The sequence below is a fragment of the Meleagris gallopavo genome, chromosome 1 (assembly GCF_905368555.1).
Source record: "Meleagris gallopavo chromosome 1, MGAL_WU_HG_1.1, whole genome shotgun sequence".
Lineage (NCBI taxonomy): Eukaryota > Metazoa > Chordata > Aves > Galliformes > Phasianidae > Meleagris > Meleagris gallopavo.
In genome coordinates this window covers 19763584-19787077 of record NC_139404.1, presented here as the reverse complement: position 1 = coordinate 19787077, position 23494 = coordinate 19763584, and the positions used below count along the sequence as shown (strand labels likewise).

Genomic DNA, 23494 nt, shown 5'->3' with positions numbered 1-23494 from the left:
AAGGCAGTCTCACACAGAAAGCTCCACAGTGCTGGGACCTCAGGAAGTCACAGGCCCATCCTTCAGCCATTCCCACTGTTTCCTCTCCTGACTGTGCTACATATCCTGTGGTTTGCTTCTTGATATTTGGCTGTTTGGGCTGAAAATACTGCGCAGTACTGTATGGGGGAATAGTGGTTTTACACGTCCCACCTACTGCTTCTACCAGAATCCCACTTGTATGTAACTACACTAGGACATAGTACACGTTAAGCTATTCAGAATAATATGTATTTATTTTCAGTGCTATTTTCATTAAATACTGGTATCATATATCCATGTCTGAGGTAATAAATTAAAAATAAATTCAAGATTTCAATCCTGTATTTGTGCTGCATATTTCTTCTACCATTCATTATACATAATTTGATGCAAACACACATAGTCCATAATTCTGGTAGTAATATTATTTCAACACAGTCACTTTTTGTTTCACTATCATTTTGCTGAGAATGGTTATTGCATGATACATTTTTAATAGGTGTTTTAGTTATACTAGAATTTTCTATTAAATCACACATATCAAAGTTATAGGAAGATGGGGATGAAGATGTGCTTTGAGCCAAGGAAGGCAAATATTGAATCAGAATGATAGCACATACAGCAGGACCATTGTCTGCTTGCACTAGAGTCCAGATCCAGCAAAGCCACTTCAGTATGTACTTAGCTTTACAAAGAACATATGGGTCATTTCAGTGACATCCATAGCCTTAAGTGTTTGCTGAATCAAGAACTAGCCAAGCTTGGACACCTAAATTCATAGGCTTCCTTAATCCTGTTATTTGAATACGATTTTGCTGGTTTCATATTTTGTAAGATGTTTTGTAACAACCTCTGTAAGATTTTTCATCAGTGAAGCACCCATAGAAGTTTCTAACCTGGTTCATAAATACACTATGAAAAAATAAGCAGCTACAATGACTCTCTTCTACATATTTTGTTAAAAGCAACAAACACCTGGTTTGAAAAGTTATTAAAGTAATTTTTTTCCCATGGTAAAATATATTTAAAAAAATAAACTCTTTATTTCAGCATCTTCCATCACAATAAAAGCTTGTTAAAGGGCGGGGCATACCTCAGGTATTTTCATTTATAAATGCAAGAGGTTGAATGTATCCATTCCTTTTGCACTTAAATGCTGCTGGTGGTAGTAAGGCCCTTTCAGCTAAGTCTCCATCGAGCCCAACGTCAGTGAGCTAAAGAAGCAAACAAACAAAAATTGGCTTGCATATAACTTTTTTGTAATCCTGAATTGAAAAAAAAACAACCCCTCTCTGCTTAGAAAAAAAACTCTTATTTAACTACTGCCATTAAAAAAGCATACCTCACCTCTGTGTCTTTTTAGCTTTCATCAGTGATTCTGAATGCAAACGGTTTAAATACTCGCTAAAATTACTGTGGCATGCCATCAGACTTCTAATGTTCATAAGTTGTGCTAAGACCAATTCAATCAGGAAGCTATAGTTCAGAGCTAGAGCTAATGGTTGTCTTGGTGTTAAAGGTCTACTTCCACCAGGTTTTACTTATTCTATGTTGTAAATGACAGTGCTCATGACGTGATCCTGAAAAACGGTTTGGTGTTATTACCAAGAGCTACAGTTCGTATGAAAGCTCTCCATGCTCATGCAGTGAAGTGCAGTGTTGAAGGCGACGATGCTTCTCACTGCACTGCCTTGGGCTTGGCCACCAGAGAGCAGCCATGGGGCTTCAGTACTCCACCGAGCTCACGATTGCCATCGGTTCATCAAACGTTGCCAGCCGTATCTGCTTAGGGGTGGGGATGGAAAGAATTTCCCCTGCGTCAGTCGGGGAGTGAATCCCATTGTCGATTATGTTTGAAACTTCCTCCTCGTGATCCTCATACAGCGTGTTGATGTGCAGCAGAGGGTGGGTGGGGTTGCAGTTCAGCGCAGGGGCTGGTTCTGCTTTGGCTGGGTTCAGAGTCATACTTGTCGCTGTGGTCGTGGCTATATGGTTGTGGTTGCATGTGACAAAAGCCCCAGCGGCAGGCACAGTTCTGCATGTCTCAGATGAGTACAGCATCTCTTTTGCAGGATGAGGGGTGTCTAGAAGAAATCAAAAGAGCCAGTTAGAAGACGGGCAGTCTTTCACCTTCCCAGTGCATCACAGAGCAGTGTACTCAACCAATAAAGGCAGTCCTGCCATTGCTTTCAATGGAAGCAGGAGAGGACTCCAAAATGAATTTTCTTAGGATCCTCTGAGAAATCCAACAGGGCTGTTTCATAACAACAGGATTGTAAGCTCAGGGAAACGGGACAAACAACAAACGGGTTTTGTAAATCTCACTTTCTATGCATGCTCATGCTTCCTAATGTGAATGGTATTTTCATAAAATAAACAGAAAACAACTGAAAAGTATCTTTTACTCTCCTCTATGGTTTGGCAGATGTTTTTTATGTGTTATGATTTAATGTTTTGACAAATGTTATGAATGTTGAAATCCACAAGATGGAATACAAAATGTGCTGATATTTTCAATGGGAAAAAATAGTGGTTACATATTGTAAGCCACTTGTCTTTAGGAAGAACTCAGCAATTTGTCGTTAACTGATGTCTCTTTCCAGAAATTAGAAGTCTGCCTTACCTGATGGACGGCAATGTTGCTCTAACTCAAAAGCAAAGCTGAATACTTTCAATTGCAATGGAGAGTAACAGAGCCCCAAAACTACAGTAATTATTTTTCACTCTTATAATATTCAAGCACTAATTTAGATGAAGGTAACTGAGACCAGAAAACCCCAGTAGTTTTGAGGAGTTGAAATCAGAGCAGGTGATCGGATAAGGAAAGCTGTAGAATAGCTCACATGCACATCAGGGAGTTGGAAGGCTCTGAGGAGCATAACGATTTGGAAGTGACAGAAACTTTTATACCTCAAATCACTTCTTTGCTGGGCAGTGGGGTGACGGTAGCTGTCAGTCTGTCGAGGCCCAGAGGGAGGTCTTAGCTTGTAATGAGATGAGAGCCATTGCTTTAAGTATGTACAAATCTTTCTGCACAGTGTTTCTTATGTCAGTAGCTTACAAAATCAACAAGAAGATATATACCTGCCTGTCAGCTTATCTACTGATCGCTTTTCTTAGTGCTTACATGGCTTTCCCCATCACTCTAGCATACAGCAATTGTTAATATATTTGGAAAAGTTCTTTAAGACAGAAAAGGGGTTGCATTTGCAAGACACACACAGGGAACTGAGGCACAGAAAGAGTTGTGAGGCCACACGGGAAGTGAGTGGTTGAATTCCTGAATCCCAGACCAGCACCCACACTTCAGACCATTCATCCTCCGGTCCATGTGAGACAAAGGGCAAATTAAGATGTCTTTGGGGTGAAGAACAACATAATGTGAGTTGTGCCTTCGTAGGTGGCAAATGCCAGTCCCTAAGAATTGGTAATCAAAGAGATTTTTTTCTATATAGCTTGAGAATAAAGCCAATCTGAAAAATGCCAGATGCTAGTGGAGCAGGAAAAGTGTTTTAGAGGCTGAACTCTCCTCATTTTCTTAGTAGGCACAACTACTTTAATTACTGTGAAAATCTGCTGACATTTGAAAAGCTACCCGTAGCAATAACTTGCAGGCTGTTTTGTATGGCTCTACCTGAAATAATGCTTATTCTCCATATAGCTGTGTTCTGATAGAGACAACTACTGCTTCTGAGGCCTACACATCCTAATATTATTATTTATCCCAAAATCTAGCAAAATAGGTCAAAAAGTTCAAATAAGCTTTGCATTCCTGAAGATCACTACAAAAATCATTGTCTGTGAAGGTGGTACTGTCATTACGATATACTGTACCTTTGAGAGAGGAGGTAACGTGTACTATGACATTCTCTTCCTGGTTTAGAAATCCACCCTCTTGGCTTTTTGATGTAGGCATCGAGGGGATGGCTGGAATCTCTGGCTTGGTTTTTTTACTACTAAGTATATATGGATGTACATCCAAGGAAAAGTGCCGTGTGTGTTTCTTTTCACTGCCTGTGCTCGGGACGGTGTTTGATTCAGTTTTATGAGCTGATGATTGCTGTGAGGTTTTTGCAGCAGATTCTAACAAAGGAGCAATAAGGCTATCCGTCGCCGTTTTTCTCCGCACAGGCTTAGGCTTTTCAGGTTTATGATTTTCGACCTTCATAATGGCTAACTGCTCCTTGAAAGGCTGAGGAAGTGGATTGGTAGTTGGGATCCATTTCATCTTCTTCCTTGGTCTCTTAATGATGAGCTGCTCGTTGCCATCGATGTCTGCTGGGTCGACGCTTGGGTCTATTGTCTGGATCCCTGAATCACGCATGGTTGGGGTGGCATCGTGATTGGACTGGGCCAGCGCCGCCAGCAGTTGGCGCACCACGTTGTCATACATCAGATCACTTTCGTTCGTAATAAAATCCAGACGGTTCAGTGATTTTATGTGGTCCCGATTCTCATTGCAAAACATAGCCAAAATATTGATGTCACAAAACTGGGACTTCTGCCACTGTTTCTTGGTCTTTATTCCAACTTTGTTCAGTTTATCAAATATGAAGTTGGACTTGCGAAATATGAAGAGGTGAATTAAGTTGATAAGGATGATCAAGTTCATAAAGCAGAGGAGAAAGATGTCTACGCCTGCAATAATCCGCTGGAGCTGGACAGATGGCAGCTTACAGTTCACTCTGATGTGCAATTTGGAGCTGCTTGTCTTGTCCGGAGGCTCTCCTAGAGCACATGTAAATTCATTTTGCTTCTGTGTAGCATAGTAGGTGGATAAGTATGTAATTGGTATGATGCTTAAAAAGATGATGAACAAATGTCTCGCGAGATAAAGCTTAGCTAAGAAGTTACTTCGTCCTCTTCTTTCCAGGTATTTCTCAAACAAATTCTGTTCAGGGCTTTTTTCCTTCTCTGCGTTCTCAATGATTTCTCTTTTCTCTCTCTCTGTGATCCCCGGGCCTTTGGACTGGATCTGTTTCTCTATTTTTGGTGCCCGTCCTTCAGCTGCACGGTGGTAGCAATTATCGATCTCCTGAAGCAAAAAATTAAGCTCTGAAGTCAGTCGGGTGGAGGCCAGAAATTCCCAGCCCAGAGCTGGAATGTACATTATCCCAGCAAAAGCCAGCAGTGCATAAGGTAGGAACTTATGCTCAAACAAGGAGGGCCAGTGGCTGGCATCAACTCCTGGCAAGGCATCTTTTAATTCTGTCCAACAATATCCTCTGGCATACAAGGCTTGATCGCGGGTGAAGTTGTGTGGTGTGTAACAGTATATTGGCTCCTCTGTATAACAGAGAGAAAAGTCACTGCTGTGCATTTAACCTACAAAAGGAGCTCTGGAAAATAAACATTTCAAATGATATCAATTTTACTTTACTGTATTTTTACATGACTGTTCATCCCACAATGTGTATTAGACAGCTCAGCCTGCGTGCATCTTCACAAGCCTACAGGCAAAACTATTCACCTGGAAGCTTTACAATGAACCTACACTAGACATATCAGCTACGAATTGATGCTTTAGTTCTGTTACCTCCCTGACAACAATACCCTAAGCTAAACTGTGGTCTGAACTCTGGAAATACAAGACCTAGTATCCACTATATAGTAGCTCAGCATGTTACACTGGCATACATACAAACACTGAAAGGCTCATTTAGGTGACACTTAAGTTTCATCCCAGCTAAATATTCTTAAAAATAGAAAAAAGATATGGTTGAAAACAATCTTTTTAATCCTTATTAACAACGTCTACTCATTGGATATGGTGAAAAAATATCTGCACTAAAAACATTTAGTCAGCCGTATCTCAGCTAATAATCTGAATTAAAGCATTACCAACCAAATCAGAATCCACTGTTAATTGTATTTACCACTGTATTTACAATTGTATTTTTTTTTTACAGTGTGCAATTAAATGGTGCAACTCATTGCCCTACAGTATTATGGAAGCAACAAATACAGTGGATCAAGAAAGCAACTAGACCAAAGAAATGGAAAAGAAAGTATAGCAAGAATTATTAAATACACAGATAATTATACCATTTTTCTCTTGCATCATCTTCAAGCCACAGACTGCTGGACAGTGGGAGGGTTTATTCAAGAAAATAATACCATATGTTTGTCTATTTTAATACTTCTTGCTAAGCATTTGGGTTTTGCAACCACCACAGACAGGATACTGGGCTTTGACCCAGTAGATGCATTTTGTTTTCATGTAATTACATTTTTCTAACAATGGATATGAAAGTAAGACAGAACAACTTGTGAAAGTTAGAATAGAATTAACCATCCCAAGAACAGTGATCACTTTCAAAACACCCTCTTCAAGTATGAAGACTGTATTTTAATGCTTTGGTAAGCAGAACAAAAGGAATATAATTTACAGTGTTCTGGTATACCTTTAAAAAAAATCCTAAAATGAGATCCACAGGAAGAAGGTATGTTCTCTTGAATTGAGAACTGCTCAAGAACACCAAGCTTGCTCCAGTTCTGAACGCAGTCTACAGTTCAGATCGACAACAGCTCACTTGAAGAGAGTGGTGGTACTGTTCTCTTAATAATACAAATTATGAAGAGAAATAATAAAATGTTATGTTGTTTGACAGCAGTAGTTGAACACTAAAAAGTAACAGGTGGACAAAAAAGCCCTAATCCTGGCTTAGCAGAAGAATCCTTAGTTAACCAACTACTTTTCATATCCAAGCAAATAAAAAGCATTTCCCAGGGATTTGATAAAATGTTGATGTATAAATGTATTCTCTGATATTCATAGATCTATACGCTAAAGACTGCACATTTTTTAAAAGTAATTCAGTGAGGATTCTCTTCTAAAAATATAGCCAATTTGAACAGGCCTGCTAGGATAATGTTACCCAAGATAGGACGTAAATTGAATAAGCCCTGTAAATTCTTGAAAATAATTTTTGAAAACTATTTTATCACGATTTAGCTTCAACCTTTCTCAGAGGAGAGCTTAAAGCACTCTAATGTTACTAAAATTCCCACTTAGACTACTTTTGTGAATTTACAGTCATCAGTTATGAGAAAAATATTCATTAACTCTCATCTTCAGCAATTACATGCCCTCCAAACTCTAACCACGAAGGGATGCACACACAAAAGTTCAACTCAAACTATAGAAGAGTTACTGCATGATTTCCCAGAAGATTCCTATGTGAAAATATTCCCACGGGAAAAACAAGCAAGTAGCTTTGAGTATTTCTCATAAACAGAGAGATTTTGAATTGGGTGTCCCCAGGCTTAGTAGGACCTGCCAACATGGAATTTAAATTACTGTGAAATACATGAATTCATTTCTCCTGAAACTCAGCAGCATAAATACGCAGGAAGATGACAAGCATTCATTCAATTCATCCACAAGGATTACTTTTGGAATCATGTATCAGCTGCTATTACCAAATAAATGGTAGAAAGTTCACCTCAGTGAGGCCTGAAAGGTTATGGCGATTTCTGCCAAAATGTCATATTAACAACAAATAGTTAATAAGTAAATAAACAAACAAATAAATAAAAAGAAAACAAAAATGTCTTTTAACATTTACATTTATGTTGGACAAACCACTTGGAGACTATCTGCACTCTGTCCGCTGACGCTGCTTCACTGTAAAACTTAACAGCTGCACAACTTTAGTTTGAAGTTCGTAGCATCTTCAAAAATGGGGCTGTCCAGCTCAGTAAGGAAAGCACAAGGAAAGCAAATGCCATTTTAAAGAAACTTGTTTGCTTTCCTGTGAAATATTGTTTAGCTGCTCCCATTGCCTGCTAAGTTGTGAGCGATCTCTACTTTACTGGCACAGCTGAGCATGGTGCCCCATGCTGATTCAATGTTGTCTTTATTGATGCTAGTCTACTTTTTTGCATGTTTATTAAATTGACATGACTTTGATTATGTGCCAGGTGACCCTTCAGATAAAACCCCATTCCCAGCCAGCAGGACTTGATAATTGATTGATGTGGAAGAAAGATTCCAATGCGATTTTATTCAAATACTGTTTTCTAATATGTTTGAGTCATACCCACCGTCAGCGAATGTCACTGATTTTGGTAGCTGTTGCACAGGGGAGTTTAGCTTAACCTTCATAGCACAGGACATGACTCACAAAGCACAGCATCACTCTGGGGAAGCTCATTCATCTAGACAGTGGAGAGGAGGGGAAGACCCTTCCAGACAGTGATTCAAAGCAAAAGACTAATTTACCTGTTGCCTGGAGGAACCTGTCTCTCTTCATTGACAAGAGGCTGCCAACCAAGATCATCACTCCGTTTAAGTTAGCTTTTGTGAATGCTCCTTAGGCAATAGCAGCATTTTACCTTGCATTTAACATAGCACTTAACACCATGAAGGTGTTTGATCCCATCATACTAGGGCATGGACCGTTTCTCCTCTACTGCAATCTGTGTCAATCAGGAATAAATGAGAAAGAAAAGCACGATGTCAGTAATGAATCTTGTTTGTATGAAAGATGGCAGCAACATATAGCTGGATCTCAAAATGCCTATCTGCTGAGGATGGAAGAGTGATGAGTTGCTCTCACACACACTGCTCACTAAGCTGCAAGCCCTACTTAACGCGCGTTCAGTTTCATGAAGACACATCAGCAGATTTCTTCTGATGCAATGATGTGATAGATAAGCAGCAATAAAAAAGCTGTAGGAGTGTTATCACCATAGCTCTGACATTGGATCACGCAATGTAGAAAATATATTTGCTTTTATGTTTATATTCAGATACATAGAAAGTTTCTACTGATGCTTGTATTTCACCCTCAAGCAGTTCAGGAATTTTCTTTTCCATAGAATAAACCCAGCTACCATGAAATGTAGTTTTTCCCTCAAACTCAGCAGTTTAATATGGAATAATTATACAACTGTGTAGGAAATGGTCAGGTATGGTCAGGAAAAAATTTTGGAAAGCTTAGGGGGCACTATTATGGTTGAGCGGGTTGGTCCTCTTCTGAGTGTTGCCTAAAGTATAATCTATCCCTACACATTCTCTGACAGCTACATTCTTGTGAACTCAGGAAACAGTAGTCCCTACTGTGTGCATCTGCAGCAACAGTGGAAAAAACAACACGGTACTCAACTAACTTGTAATCATTATGGGGAGCTGGAATACTAAACTCAACACTTCTTCATTAAATGTCATGGCTTGTTGTAGGATTTTCAGAGTAAAATCTCAGGAAGTTCATAGTCTGAAGGTCTGCCCTTAGGTCCACCTACAAAAATGCGTTAACTGCATGCCAACATATGAAGTTCAACACAGTTGTATCAGAACAAAATCACTTGAAATAGCTGAGAATAAGTTCTGTCTTCTGCAATACTTACCTACAGTCACTGTCATCCCCCCAAACTGTACCTTTTAGACAACTTGCCAAGAGATTAAGTAGCTCCAGGCTAATCTTCTTCAAAAATAATTACCACATCAGAAAAAACATTGATATTAATAGATCATGAAGTATATTGTACTTTATCCTATACTGAGTATAAACATGCATACTAGGAAGCTTAGCTTCCCTTTTTTAATATCACTAGATGATCACAGGAGCAGTACATCAGATGTTTTCAGCAGATGTAGATAAATATGTCTTATCCTTCTTGCTGTTCACATAAGTAGTTTCTAGAAATCCCTAATACTGGTCTCATTAATAAAATATGAGGCATCTCAGTGAATCTTTTCGAACATACAAATAAGATGAAACAGTCAAAGAGGAACGACTTAGTTGTGGGACATAATTGTGTTATGCCACTTGAAAAATTAAAAGCTAACCCTTGAAAGCTGTTTTTTCATGTTTCATTCTGTGCCATACAATCCTATCGAGTTTAAATACTACTTAAACAGGGAAAAATTACTTCCAGACAGTACTGCAGTACAGAGGGCATACTTCAGGGAAGTTAGAGAACATGGTTGGGAGATGATAACCGAAGTAGGGAGAGGGATGAAGGCAGGGACTGTGCTCAAAAAACTCTTTAGAATGTATCTAAACAGACTGTACGGGAGGCAGGAGCGAAGGTAAAGCACAGAAACCAAGTGATGCCAAGTCTGCTGCCTGTTAATACATACTCTGAGAAATGCTTGAGAATGCTTTCCTCAGGTGCAGGCTACCACTTCTACTGTTACCTCCTTCAAATGGTTCCCCAACCTCTCCATCCCTAAGGACACCCTCAGCAGTCCCTGAACTATATACTCTTTGTCAGGCTCCAAGGACTAAACATGTTAAGCATTAAGCATGAAGTGCTTAATTTCACCCTGGAGATTCAACACTGTATGTTCTGCAGTTCCTCAAATGAGAGGCTGAGATCTGGGGCTGGAACCCCTGTGCAACTTCCCATTGCAAAAATCAATCTCAGATCTGAAAACAGAGTTACCAACAAAAAACCTGGTGATTGCTGTTCTACAAATTACATCTGAAGATATACCTCAATGCAGAATCACAGAAAAGCTGAAAGGAACCTATAAAGTTACTGAGTCCCATCTTATTTCTAAAAGCAGGGACAACACTGAGTTCAGAGCAACTTGACTAGGGCTTTGTCCAGTCTAAAAACCTCCAAAGGTATAGGCTGCTATCCCATGCACCCTGCTCCAATGCTTGGTTTTCCTCAGTTGATATTTCCCCTTTTTCCACTTTTGAGAAACAGCCATGCCCAAGAACGAACACAAAAGAGAACTACAATGCAAGTAGCTGGAGTTCAGGCCACAGCATTACATCTCAGTCCTAGGAAAAGATATCAACAGCACAGTCCACCAAGAAGCTGTGTGCGTGTATGCCTGTGTGCATTTACATACAAAAATAATAATTAAAAAAAACAAGCAAAAAATGTGATGTGTGAGGTGGTGTGTGTACATGGAGCCAACAGTCAAGAAGACATGGTCAAATTGGTAGTTACACATTATTCTCCTCTATCTCTTGAAGTTCACTTTTTACAAGTCTTCTTGGTCAAGTGAGTGAAATGGAATTCTAACATAAACATTTGTTTCTGTTTTTCAAATAAAGATAACAATACCAACCTCTGAGTATTCAACACAGTAAAAAACCCTGTTCCTAAAAAGACTCAACCAACTTCATGCATTGGGCAGTTTCTTTGAAGCCAATGAGATTACTCACGGTGCATAAAATTATGCATGTGCATCTCTTTGAAGAGATGAAACTGCAGGGGATTCAATTTCAAGCTTAAAAAGCATTGTTACATGTAATAGTCAAAATACATTTAAATATGGACAAAGCATTTACAATGCTTTTGGTAAACATTTAAAAGTAATGAAGGAAAATATTAGTTACACAGTATATGTCCATATATAAAAGGGCAAATGACCCTTTACACCTACCCCATTAAAACAAAGTATATTCACCAAAAACAAACTACGAAGTGTAATAAATTGTGTATGAATCTTGTGACTTCTTTTAGAATTTAAATTGAGAAAGAAATCACACCTCATTAATCTTCCAACTAAACTGTACGATTTCAGCGTTCTAGACCAACAATTCAATAATGGAGGTGGAAAAGAACCATTTCCTAACAGCAGACAAAAGAAGAAAAAAAAAAGAAAAAGAGACAAAATTCTCGTGCTTGCTACACCAAGACAAAGGTAAGCATGTCTCTTGTCCAAATAATTATTTGATACTCAAGAAATAAACATGCAAGCAGGCCGAAGAGGCAACCTTGTCAACTCATGCTCTGACTGACAGACAGGCTAAGGGGGAATGCCAATGGGGAGGACGTACCAACTGTGGACACCTGCGGTTAAGTTATAGGTAAGCATATTGTTAAGTTTATTATTTAACAAGTATAATAAACTGCAGATTCACCCTGGGCCTTAGAACTTTCTAAAACTCGGCTTTTCATCCTCTTGAAGAGGACTGTTAAATCATCCTTATGCAGATGCTCAACCTGCATACAAAGAAAAGGTGACATGTCAGTCAAGTTTTCCAAAGAGCTCCTTGTAAAGTCCTCTCCACTTGTCTGTAAGGAGAAATTCAGTATTTGAAGTAGGCTCTCTTGATTAATAGCAAGATAAATGAGATGTTTCCCTGCATTCAGCCATAGATGCTAATATTTGATAAACGTATCCTATCACAATGTTCATCCCCCCATTGTATCTTGTGTAAGCAATCAGGCATATGTGCCTCATTCATCTTGTGTACTAAAAGGAATGCACAGGCAAGCAGGTAGAAAACTGTTTATTAATGAAACTGAAATAATTTATTCTGTAGCTTTCAGTATATTTTAAAAGGCAAGGAAGAAATGTCCTGAATCCTCTTCTCCCTGGAAAAAGAGAACAAAAAATATTCGTATTACTAAGGCTGAAAATGTAGTCGAAGGAAGCATTATGTCATCTAAACAGTAAACAGATTTTACATGCCAGCCAGAAGCTTCCAAAAGGAATATCAAACTGTCTGCTTTGGATGTGATTTTAACAAATGATGGCTAGTATCCAAATCAACTCACAGCCAAATGAAAAACTCCCTTAATTTAACAGCTTTACATCAACTACTTTATTTAAAGGGTACTTAAATGTTAGATATTAGTACAACATGAGAATGGATTCCTGAAATTACATTTGTGTATCAACTGTAGTCATGCAGTCCCATTTAACTCACTGAATAAGAAAATAAAGCATTCCTTGAACTAGGCCTTAACTTAGCAAGCTAACTATTAAGAATTATTAATTCATCGAAACAAAAAGACAATACCTTTACCTTTGTTAGGGAATATTCTTTCCAAAGAATATAGGTTTCCAGGATGTCTTCCTATGGTACAAATTTCTCCATGATCAACAAGGTAAGGTACAGCCTTTTTTGACCACTCTCTGAAACCACTTGTCCTGTTTAAGAAAAAAATCTTAAAAAGAAAGTCCCTGAAGAAATGAGACAGGAAACCACTGCTGCTAATAAGTTTCACTTATCCATATTCTACAAGTATTAGTATATTACAAGTATATTCTTGTGCAAGACTTCTTCCCAACTCTAGGGAACCTGCTTTAGTAGGAGAGTTGGACTAGATGATCTCTAGAGCTCCTTTTCAACCTCTACAGTTCTGTGACTTTGTGCAGTGTTAGTCAGAATGGGTGAGATGTAGCCAAGCAGTTCCAAAGACTGATAGGTAATTGGTTACCCCCAGGGGTGCCTCCTTATTTCAAATATGGGACCTTTCTTCTTCCAAGACTGTTGTTTGAACTGCCTGTACTTGGTTATCCAGTCACTAAAATGATAATGCACACTTGCAATGGATATATAAATTTACAGGACTACATTCCCTGTATGTTAGAGACGTGAGCTCTTCTAAAATTAGCTGGTATGCTGAAGTTCACTTCCAGCAATGGAAGGCTTAACAACCCGTAATACCTGCCCAGCATACTTCAGGAAAGAAAGATTCCTGCTTGATTCGTATGTTGAAGTCTGTTAGTGTTCCAGAAATGGCAACTGTTACATGGAAGGTGCAGAAACACCTAAAGGAAATCCCTTGGGTTGTTGCTATGGAGAAATATTTCCTCAATAATGAGCTACCATCACTGTATGATGGCCATGCAGTGTGGTGGTAATGTCATTAGAAAAGAGCTCATCTACAGTCACTGTACTGTTCACCAACACCATGAGCATTTCTTCCTACATTCAGCAGCTCTGTGAGAAAACAGAAGATATTTGGAAGGAAATTACAGTCCTTATATTTGCAGCTAGAGCTGTGTTTCTGTATTATAATGTTGTTTTGTATTAGGTTAAGATCTGAGGAGAGGTTTGATCTTCAGAAGTGTGCATCCATCAAAACACAATGAAATTCAGCCACACAAAAAGGCCTACAAGAGAGATCTGAATAACCTTTACTTCTACAATTACCCTTAATATGAGGAGGTAAGTGGGATTTGGTGACGTACAGATCTGCACAGCAGTGGAAATAATCTGTAAAAATAAATGTCTCAATGTTATCCAAACATCAAAGCATATTTTTGGGCAATTCAAAAATCACCCTCTAGAGATGAAACCCTCAAAGCAGATACACAGACACTGAGTCACCATCATGATGTGAACCAGAGCAACACCTAAAGCAAACTGCAAGAACACACAAATGCCAATGTGAAATGAATTTTGAATGTCCTGTGCAACTGATGATAGACAGAGGTGATTTCTGAAATCAAGGGTGAAGTACAAAAAACACAGACAGGAAACAACAGGAAACAGCAGTTTTGTTTTATTGCATCGCTGCATTTTAATGATCAGAAATGAAAAAGATGGCTTGTTTTAAACACTTATGGTCATAAACACAGCAGCTGGAAAACTCATTAAAAAATAAGTAGTTAGCTCATTAGGTAGTTACATTTTTTTAACATCATAGTATTTGGAGGCAGAGATGACTTGCCTACAGCTTTTTGGAAAAGTGATTCCTCCATGGCAGGGGACTTGGAATTAGATGATTTTTCAAGAGTACTCCAATGTAAGCCATTCTATGATTCCATTCTATGATTCTACGTTCAGAGAAACTGAGTTTTATGAAGAATCACAACTGTGTTGGTCTATCATGACAGAGCAAAGAGAATCTGACCCCAAATGCTCCCAGGGACTCTACAACTTTCATGTGGAGGTCTCCTGCCCTCCTGCAGGCTGTGGATCCCACAGAAGACAAGGCACCTCAACCTCAAAAACGATTACTTCAGCAAATGGCCGAGATGCTCCAGAAGTAGTCACAGAGCTCCAAACTGCAAAAAATGCTCCATGCATCTCAGCAATTGTCTGCACTGCTGCTCTGGTAACTTCTTCAAATCTGCATGACAGGCACAGTGCCAGAAAAGAAAAGCAAAAGAATCCCAAACCTTGCTATGGTAAGAAGTACTACTATACTGCCAAATTCAAGAGTATAATATACTAAGTCCTTTATGATGGAAATACCTGCACTGCTTTCACTGTTTTCTTAGAATAAATCCTGTACCATGTGAAAGAAAAGAAACCTCTACAAGAATGTTGCCAGCCTGCTGTGACATAATTCAGCTTTTGTAATTCAATGTGTAGACCTACCTAGCTTAGTGAGAAAAAAGCTCTGTGGTAAAACTGAAGAACAGTCTCAGTGTTACTCATTTATTCAAAATGTTCCCTCTTGAGAAAGATGAATTAATTAATTAGCTCTTAAAAATAGTTTTGACCATCTACCTGTTCAGATTGTTGAAGTTATCTCCAAGCACACATTAAGCTAAATCTCATCCACGTTTTGGACCTCTTCTCATATGTGACATAAGAAAATGAAGGGGTCAATAGTACAGAAAAGGTCAAAGTCAGTATGAAAAAAAGATGGCATATGAGTGTCATGTGAGTGTCAGTGAAGACGGAGAGATTGAATTCATGATATAAAAAATGTCTGTGGCCTCTGGAAATCGCAGCAGAATTATTACCTATGTGAGACTCATGCATTTCCTCAGGATTACTTTTATATTCAATATTCCACTGCATAACTGCAAATCTTTATGTGATCAAAACGCATAGAACGCCAGCATGCATATCTCATGGATGCCTCCTGTGCACATGTGTGTGTGTTTGTGTGTGTGTGAGAGAGAGAACTGCCCTTACCCTTTGAGAGGAGTTCCAGCAGCAGTGCCAACAGCCAGTAGCTGAAGCACAGTTGGCCTGTGGTTGCTTGTAGTACTCCAGTTCTTTTTAAAAACGTATCATCAGAAAGCACTGAAATACAAGTGGTATTGAGACACTGCCTAAATTCTCTCCTGGCAGCTACTACTACTGCCTCACAACCAATTTCTACATCCACGTTCTCATATATATATAAAACAATTTTGCCTTATGCTTTTTACCACCAGCAATAATAATGTGGAAAAATGTAATCTACACTTTTTTTTTTTTTTTACTTTGCATGGCTTTAAGTGCACTTAAATAGTAAACATGGAAAATAAGATCAAAAGCGAGCTAACACTCAAGTCAGGGAAGTGAGTGTGTAAATATGTTGCCCACAATCTGTAATAGAAATACAAATTAGAGAAGTTGACCAGAAATACAAATTAAAATTCCATCTTTTAATACAGAAATCCTCAACACATACTATTTCAAACAGGTGAAATGCATAACAACACTGAACTGACACATATACTGTATGCCACGGTGAAGCAGGCACTGATAATGCAAAATTATTACAAATCAGAAAATGCAACGTAGAACTTGAAGTGACCCTTCATTTAACTTACTGTCTCCCTCCATGACTTCCTTGTGAGAGTTTTCTAGCAGAAGGCTGGTAAGAGGCTGAGCTATGTAACTGCTAAGACACATAGAAATACTTATGATCAACTTGCTGGTATTTGGCAGGCACTGATTTATAAATGTAGCAAGAAAATCAATGCCACTGCTTGGCTTCTGACTGCAGTCTAACAATCAACTGGATGACTGTTTTGCTTTATTTTAATAAAGAATTGGTATTCAAGAACTTCTGAGGAAAAGCAAACATGACTGCAATAATAGAATGATTCACTGTGTATGGAAAGCACAAGGCACTATACACGAGGGATATGACTTAGCCATCGCTGTAGTTGACAACATGAATCCTAAAGCTTGGAGACCAAAATATTTCAATATTGTGAAGATAACACATAACAATAACAGCAATGTATCCTCTTTTGGGGCCCACCTCTCACGGGTCCCCTATAGAGCAAATGTCCCACAGACATTATGATGGTGTTCTGCTCAACACAGCACAACACTGAATCAGTGTTAAAACACAAAGTAAGCAGCTCATAATGAGAGCCAAGTATCTCTTCCTCTACTGTACAGAAGAAGAGTGCCTCAGGACCTTTCACTGTAGAAGGCTGCCATTCACTGCCAGCAGCATCACTGCCAGCCAGAGGACACAATATAGCACAAGCTGATGAAGAGTAGTTTTGAATACACAACAGCTTCCCTGCTTGTGGCTGTGGACCGTGTATGCTAGTTCCACGTGGTTCATGTGTATTAGTTCCATGGTAAAACCAGGGAGAGTAGAGGATGAAAAAGACCATGGAACAACTGATCCCCATCAAACAGATACTGCATGTTGTAGTCTAGTACTATGTATTCTCCACATTTTAAGAAGTGACAACCTACACTTATGGGCTTACGACTTGCTCCTCTACTGCCAGGTACCTGGCATGGTTATCTATTCCTGCACTGGGGCACTGTGGGACTACCAAATCAGACTCTCCACTCAGAGGTTATGAGTCGTATTTTACTTTCAGTTTGCACAGGGATAACTAATTGTTCAAAGTGCTGGGGAATAAAAAAAAAAAAAAAGGCTTCTGAATTATCAGGTATGAGAAATCAAACTTCTAGGAACAAAACCACTCTATGTGTGCAGGAGTGCTGTAAGCAGTATTAAAAATATACACAGTATAATGGGGGTCACGTCATTGTTCTGACAGAAACCACAACACGTCGGTACTCGGATTTGTATAAAGGAATAAACTGTGATCTTTAAAGCAGTTGTTTCTAAAAGAAAACAGAAAAACAGGTAAATTCCCTTGGGACTATTACCCATATGCACCGCTGCTCTCAACAAGAAAAACATTACCAGAGAAGTTTCCTTCAGCCAACACTGCCAGCTGCAGGCACCCTACTGAGCAGGGCTCAGAGCCCTGTTGCTCTGAAACACAAGTTCCACTCACAGACTGATCCATCCTCTGCTCAGAGACACAGAGATACAAAACTTTCCTTGGGGTCCTCGAGGTCAACACCTGCGAGGCCATAAATACCATGTGCCCTGGTTGTGTATGAAGTCTGTCCTTTGGTATGTAAAAGGGAGACAGTTCTTATTCCTATTTTGTAGGTGCTTGTTTGGACTTTCTTTGCGTGAGGCAGCTCACTACTGTTCCTGAATGTTCTTATGATGACCTTATGCCCAGTACAAATACTGCACATGCATTTATTGTAACTGTTTTTCTCAGAGCTTCATTTCTGGGATCACAGTAGCTTGTTGGAAAAACAGTTACGGAGGGTTTAGAGACTCAGAAATGATAATATAAGTGGTTGACTGAGGGACTTCCTTTTATCTTACGAAAGAAAGTTTGGGCAGTGCAAAGAAAGGCTGTATTCGTTTCTTTTTCAGGACAGCCTGTGCAAGCATTACAGAATTTGTGATTTAATTTCTAAAAAGTGATGTAAAGATTAGATTAGTTTTTTTATTTCCCATTCTGAGGCCATAACTGAGGCCCAGAAGAGCATCAAGAAAGATTTGGGAAGCTGCTATGATATTAACAACCAAAGAGGAACCTTTAGACAGCACTTCTGTCAGTGATTTTTGCACTTTCAATATGTATTATATAAGCTGCAATATCCAAAGCAAGAAAACAAAGTTCCACTTTTTTTTTCTTTTTTTTAAAGATCAGTGGCAGTGCACGTGTGAAACATAACACTAACAGCAGAATGAGGAACAAGTACACAGTCAGCAGGGCTATTGCTATGATCACACTCAACGTCTCCAGACAAGCTTAACTCAGAAAGCACTGAGTAAATAAATACTGTTCTGGTAACAGAGTTGAACCATCTGATTCAGGTCACACTAAAGTTAGCAGTAGTTTTGCTTCTGAATTCAGGAGCAGCAGAATTGAATCCACTAATCCTGAGCTCTTAGACTACAACCCAAAAAAGCAACCTAGTTTCATCAGCCCCTTGCAGTTTGTACTACTTGCTCTTGTATCTTTTTCTCATATTCTTCTGACTGTAGATCAAATGAACAAACAAATGGCATCAAATGAGGTAAGAACACTGTTCCAGTGACATAAAGAAGGTTTCTGTGCTGCCTTGTAAATCTTTGTCTGGGCAAGACACAACAGGTTTCTGCTCTTAAGAAGCAGATGCTTTTGCAGGGTCAAGTGAGCACACAAGGTCTGTGAGTAGAAACAAATGACATTGGTTTTAGCACTTCTGAAACAAAAATCAACTGAAACATTCAAGGCCACGACTATCATCTTAGAAAGAAATCTTCCACGGCATAAAACAAACACAACCGCAGAAACACGGGCAGATGGGAGCAATGAGTGAAATCAGTAGTTGTCTTCTCTTCCAAAAACTTGCATGGACCACGGTGTGGACATGCAGACAAACGTGCTGTACAAACCTCAGAGTCCTTTAGACTTGCGGCTCCCTCTACAATCTGCAGCCTCAGAGGATTTGTTCAAAGAGAGCAAGCTACTGCTGTCTGCACAAGCAGTGATTCACCAACAGATTTCTGTCAGAGAACTCACATAACAGTAAGGACACATATGGGAATGTGCATGACCTTTCTTGTCCCAAGGTCAAATTGAGGCCTACTCACATCCAGAACAGTAAATCTCCAGCATTATGAAAGCAGGTATATAAGCAGGCACTCTCAGTGCCTTTTGCAAATGCCTTTTTATTACTGTTTCCTTTCTACAAACCAAACAGAGGAAGGGATCCCAGCATTTCTGCATTCTACACTAAGGATCCACGAAAGCAGCAGTTTCCTTCCACCCAGTCACTGCAAAAGGACAGCTGTCAGGTGTTCAGCAAGCTCACAGTTTCCTGAAAACACGGTCTTATGAAGAGACCTCTTGATGACCATGCAAAAACATGAGGCTATCATCAACTGTGGCTGAAGAACTTCAGATATTTAAATGTATGTTCAAAAAGTGAAGTAAATTCAAAATGCTTAAGCTAAAATCTAGAAAAATCTCCACCTAAGATTCCTTTCACAAGCAGTTACTCTTCTAATTAGTGTTATAGTGAAAGCAAGTACTAAGGATGTGTGTGATGGAGGTCAATCCCCAAGCTGCATGTAAAGGACTGCACTCAGATGTGTTTGGATAGACTGCACCTAGCTAAGTCCTGCTAACCATACGAGCTACAAACTGCCAGTCTGTGTATTAAAGCACTGGTAATTTCACATGGATTTCCACTGTGAAGCTCCAGGGGACCAAACAAGCCACACACTGCCAAGCACACTCTTCAGGCAGATGCATGAGGAAGGCAGCGATGGCTCCCTGCATTGCTAACGGCCTGAGAGGCGCACAGCAATGTACTGGGTCAGTACTCTTCAAGGCTCATCAACACCTGAGCCAGCTTCCAGGCAGGAAGGATTGCGCACTGCGTGTGGTGGGCAACCACACTGTGCTTCTGGAACTGCGAGAACCTGTATGTAAAGTGTAGGCCCTTAAAAAAACCAAGCACGCTGGAGATTTCTGCCATCACCATACAGCACAGCAAGGGACCATTAGCCTCTCTAGGACCGCTGCCCTCCGGCCGCAGCACATCGCTCCCGCAGCCGTTCGGGCGCGGCCCCTCAGCGCCGTCGAGGAGCGGCGGCCGTTCGGGCGGGAAGCGCGCGCCCCGCCCCGCACCCCGCAGCCGCGAGGGCGCGGCCGCCCCGTCCCGCCGCCCTTACCGGCGAAGTTCTTGGTGAAGACGAGGGTGACGAGCAGGATGGGGATGAGGACGGTGCCGATGGTGACCACGCGGTCGAAGGGCAGCTCCAGCTTCAGCTGCAGGAGCAGCGCCGCCAGCGCGCCCGCCTTGTCATCCTGCTGGCCCGGCAGGATGAGCTCCTTCAGCTTCTCGCCCGCCAGCAGCGCGGTGGCCATGTCGGGGTGGTTATCGATGATGTGTTGCATAAGCGGCGGCGGCGGGCGGCCTCACACCGCCGGGCCTCCCCGGGGCGGGCGGCGCGCTGCGGTGCTGCGCTGCGGGCGGCTCCCGGCCTGCGGGGACAACGGCGGCAGCGGTAACGGCGGCGCGGCCGGGCCTCGCCATCCCGCCGCCCCTTGGCGCCGGGAGCGGTGCCGGCGGGTCGGGCGGCGCCGCGCAGTAGCGCAGCCCCGGCGGGGAGCACGGAGCACGGCGCGGCACGAGGCGAGAGCGCCGGAGCTGCCCACTGACGGCACGGCGGCCGAGCGCTGCCCCGCACCGCGCCCCGTGCCGCACAGCAGCACCCGGCGCTGCGGGTGGTGAAGGAGCATTCGTTACCTGGCGGCTGCGCCTCTCTCGGCTGCCGGGGGCCGGCGAGCAGAACCGGCGGTTCGGAGACAGCGGCGGAAGCTGCAAATCAACTCACGCCGGACCTTCCTGCCGGAAAAGGGTCCCCGCACCTCCAGCAGCGACGCGGTCGCTCCGGGCGCGGGGCCGATGCTCGGTGCTGCAGCGGACGGCTGGCGCCTGCATGGGAGCGCCCGTCCGCGCCGAGCGGCGTGAGAGAGGGGTTGCGGGGAGGAGCGGAGCGAAGCGGAGCGGATGGCGGGAGCGCGGAGGTCCTTTGAGGTGTTAAAGGGGACGGCCGCAGCCACCGAGCGGGAGGTAGCGGCGCGCAACACGTTGCGGGGCCCCGGGCAGCGCCGCGGCCGCGTCCCCGCGGGAGGCACCGCGCGGCGGCACCGCGCATGCGCCGGAGGCGCTCCGGGGGCGCGCGGGGCGCTGAGGCGGGCGGGGGGCGAGGGGCGAAGGGCGAGGCGGAGGGGAACGGGCGGGGGCCGTGGGGCTGCGGCTCGGCCGACCGCATCGCGCCTGGCAGCCCGGAGCCGGGCGGCGATGGCCGTGGCGGAGCGGTAGCGGTCGGAAGGTCGGGCGGTGAAAGCTGGAGCTTCGGTCGAGCGGACGCAGCTCTGGAGGTTCCCGACCCGGTGCATGTCAGGATAAGGTGCTCCCGTTAGAAACCCTGCCAGCTGCTCGCCTGATGAAGCTCATACGGGGTTAGTCACGGCTGATGGAGCAGCCTGAGGGGTAGAGAGGCTGCTCGGGAATCGGGAGGACAGCTTTCAGCTCTGCCTCATGGGAATCAGGCCCGCGCCTTCACAGCGGTGCCCGGAGCTCCCGCTGCCCCCGGGTCCTTCAGTGGGCACTGAAGCACATCTCGTGGCCCCGAGCAGAACCCGGACCGCGCTGCGCCACAGAAGGCAGCCGGCAGCGGTGGCATCTAGACAAAAGCTGCAGGTCACGGCTCCTTGGGTTGTTCGGGTGCTTTTATTTAGCAGTGCTCGGATGAAAGGCATAAATACGCTTAAACAAATAGTAGTGACTTTTTTTCCCCCTCGAAGATTTGCAGTTGTCATCTGCAGCGCTGCGTGAGTGAGGCAGAGATTTTCATCTTTGCCTTGAAATTTCCCCACTCACTGTGAACAATAGACTGATCCTGTTTGTTATTCTAGTTTAATTACTCAAGTTTAAATAATGGACGCGAACTTAAAATAATGCTTCTATGCAGGGGTCCTTCCATCCAAGCGGGGATAAAATAAGCATGGCGAGAGGGATGTCCTGATGGCGACAGCCCTGATGAAGGAGCCCAGACAGTAGTGAAGAGCTCTGAGGGTGAGAAGGGAGGAGAACTGTCACAAATGCTTGCTTCATTTTCCTACTCCTCACCTTCCATCTGCTCTGTGGCAGCAGAGGCAGCCTGAGGACCAAACTCGTTATCTGCCTTGCGGGCAGAAGACAGAGAAAACATACCACCCTTCTCCCCCCTTGTCCAGGTACAGCAGGTATTTGCTCAGCAGAGTTCTTGGTCAGCAACAGTGTCCTTGGCAGCAGTGTGGGCAGGGCAAGGTGGGAAGCAGAGCAGTGAGGAGCTTGCTGCAGTGAACTCCAAAGGGGAGTTTCCTACCTGAGATGCAGGGTGGATGTGCTAGATTCTCTTGCCATGGCTATATTTTGGCTATGCATGCATTTTATAAGGCTCTGAAGTACAGGCTTTACATTCTAACAACAAAGAACTTAAAACTTGTGTGCCTTTTGCATCTGTTACTGTGCTGTCAGTGGGACCATACTGAGCAAGAAGGACTGAGAGCCTGAGCTGGTATGGTGAAACAGCAGAATTTTGCTTAGACTTTCAGCACTGTGATTGTTTCATCATACTTTTCTCTGCTGTTGACAGTCTTGTCCTGCCTACTGAAGTGTTGCTGAAAGACTACTTTCCTAATCCTTGCTTTGTAATCTCCTTTTCAAATCCTCTCTTTTGCTTGTCCAATTACTTAAAACAAGCTGCTTACTTCTTGTTTTCCAATCTCTATTGTTTCTCCTTATTTATTCCCCTGCCTAAGCCCTTTCTCCTTTTCTGCTATTGAGATGTTGACTCTGAATACTTCCTCATGTTTTTGCCTAAGGAAGTAGTACCAGCCTCAAGATGCACTTCTGAAGAAGCCCAATGTAAACATCTGTACAATAGGGGCTATGTATGGCTATACTGGGTCCATCTAGTCCCATATTGTGTCTCCTAGAGTGGCTATAACAGGGCAATGTGAAAATGAGGCAGCGTGTATTGATGATGCCTTTTCCTTAGCACATCTCAGCTTCCAGCTATGCTCAGGGAATTTTTTGTGATGTTGTGATGATGTAGTAACTTCCAAAGAGTCCATTCTCAGAGTATTTCTTTTCTCCCCTTGGGACTGTGCAAAATTCTGGCATCCACAACATCCTTTATTAAGGAATTCCACAGGTTTATAACGTGCTATATAAAAAACAAATTATTTTGTTTGTTTTGAGCACTGTTT

General features: G+C 42.2%; 1 protein-coding gene across 3 annotated transcripts; it reads right to left on the bottom strand.

The window, feature by feature from the left end:
* Nucleotides 1–254: 254 nt before the first annotated feature.
* Nucleotides 255–21393, bottom strand: PANX2 (pannexin 2). 3 transcript variants are annotated; one of them, XM_085218128.1, is made up of 5 exons: nt 20982–21393; nt 20404–20716; nt 3856–5307; nt 2932–3005; nt 1969–2105 (listed from the first exon to the last, which is right to left on the bottom strand). In XM_085218128.1, exons 2-4 carry the CDS (start codon nt 20627–20629, stop codon nt 2974–2976), a joined length of 1710 nt encoding a protein of 569 aa, XP_085074254.1. In that variant the 5' UTR covers nt 20630–20716; nt 20982–21393; the 3' UTR covers nt 1969–2105; nt 2932–2973. The 3 variants fall into 3 exon arrangements, with proteins under 3 accessions (XP_085074244.1, XP_085074249.1, XP_085074254.1); XM_085218118.1 differs by lacking the exon at nt 2932–3005 and having other exon boundaries at nt 255–2105; XM_085218123.1 differs by lacking the exons at nt 2932–3005; nt 20982–21393 and having other exon boundaries at nt 255–2105; nt 3856–5360; nt 20404–20543.
* Nucleotides 21394–23494: the final 2101 nt, after the last annotated feature.

Bases quoted from the DNA above. Each gene is read 5' to 3' on its own strand.
- PANX2 (XM_085218118.1), bottom strand. From the start codon at position 20,629: ATGCAACACATCATCGATAACCACCCCGACATGGCCACCGCGCTGCTG. The intron at 5,308-20,403 runs GTAAGGGCGGCG...TCTGTTATACAG, and splicing joins CTTCACCAAGAACTTCGCCG to AGGAGCCAATATACTGTTAC. The intron at 2,106-3,855 runs GTACAGTATATC...GATTTCTTCTAG, and splicing joins CGTTACCTCCTCTCTCAAAG to ACACCCCTCATCCTGCAAAA.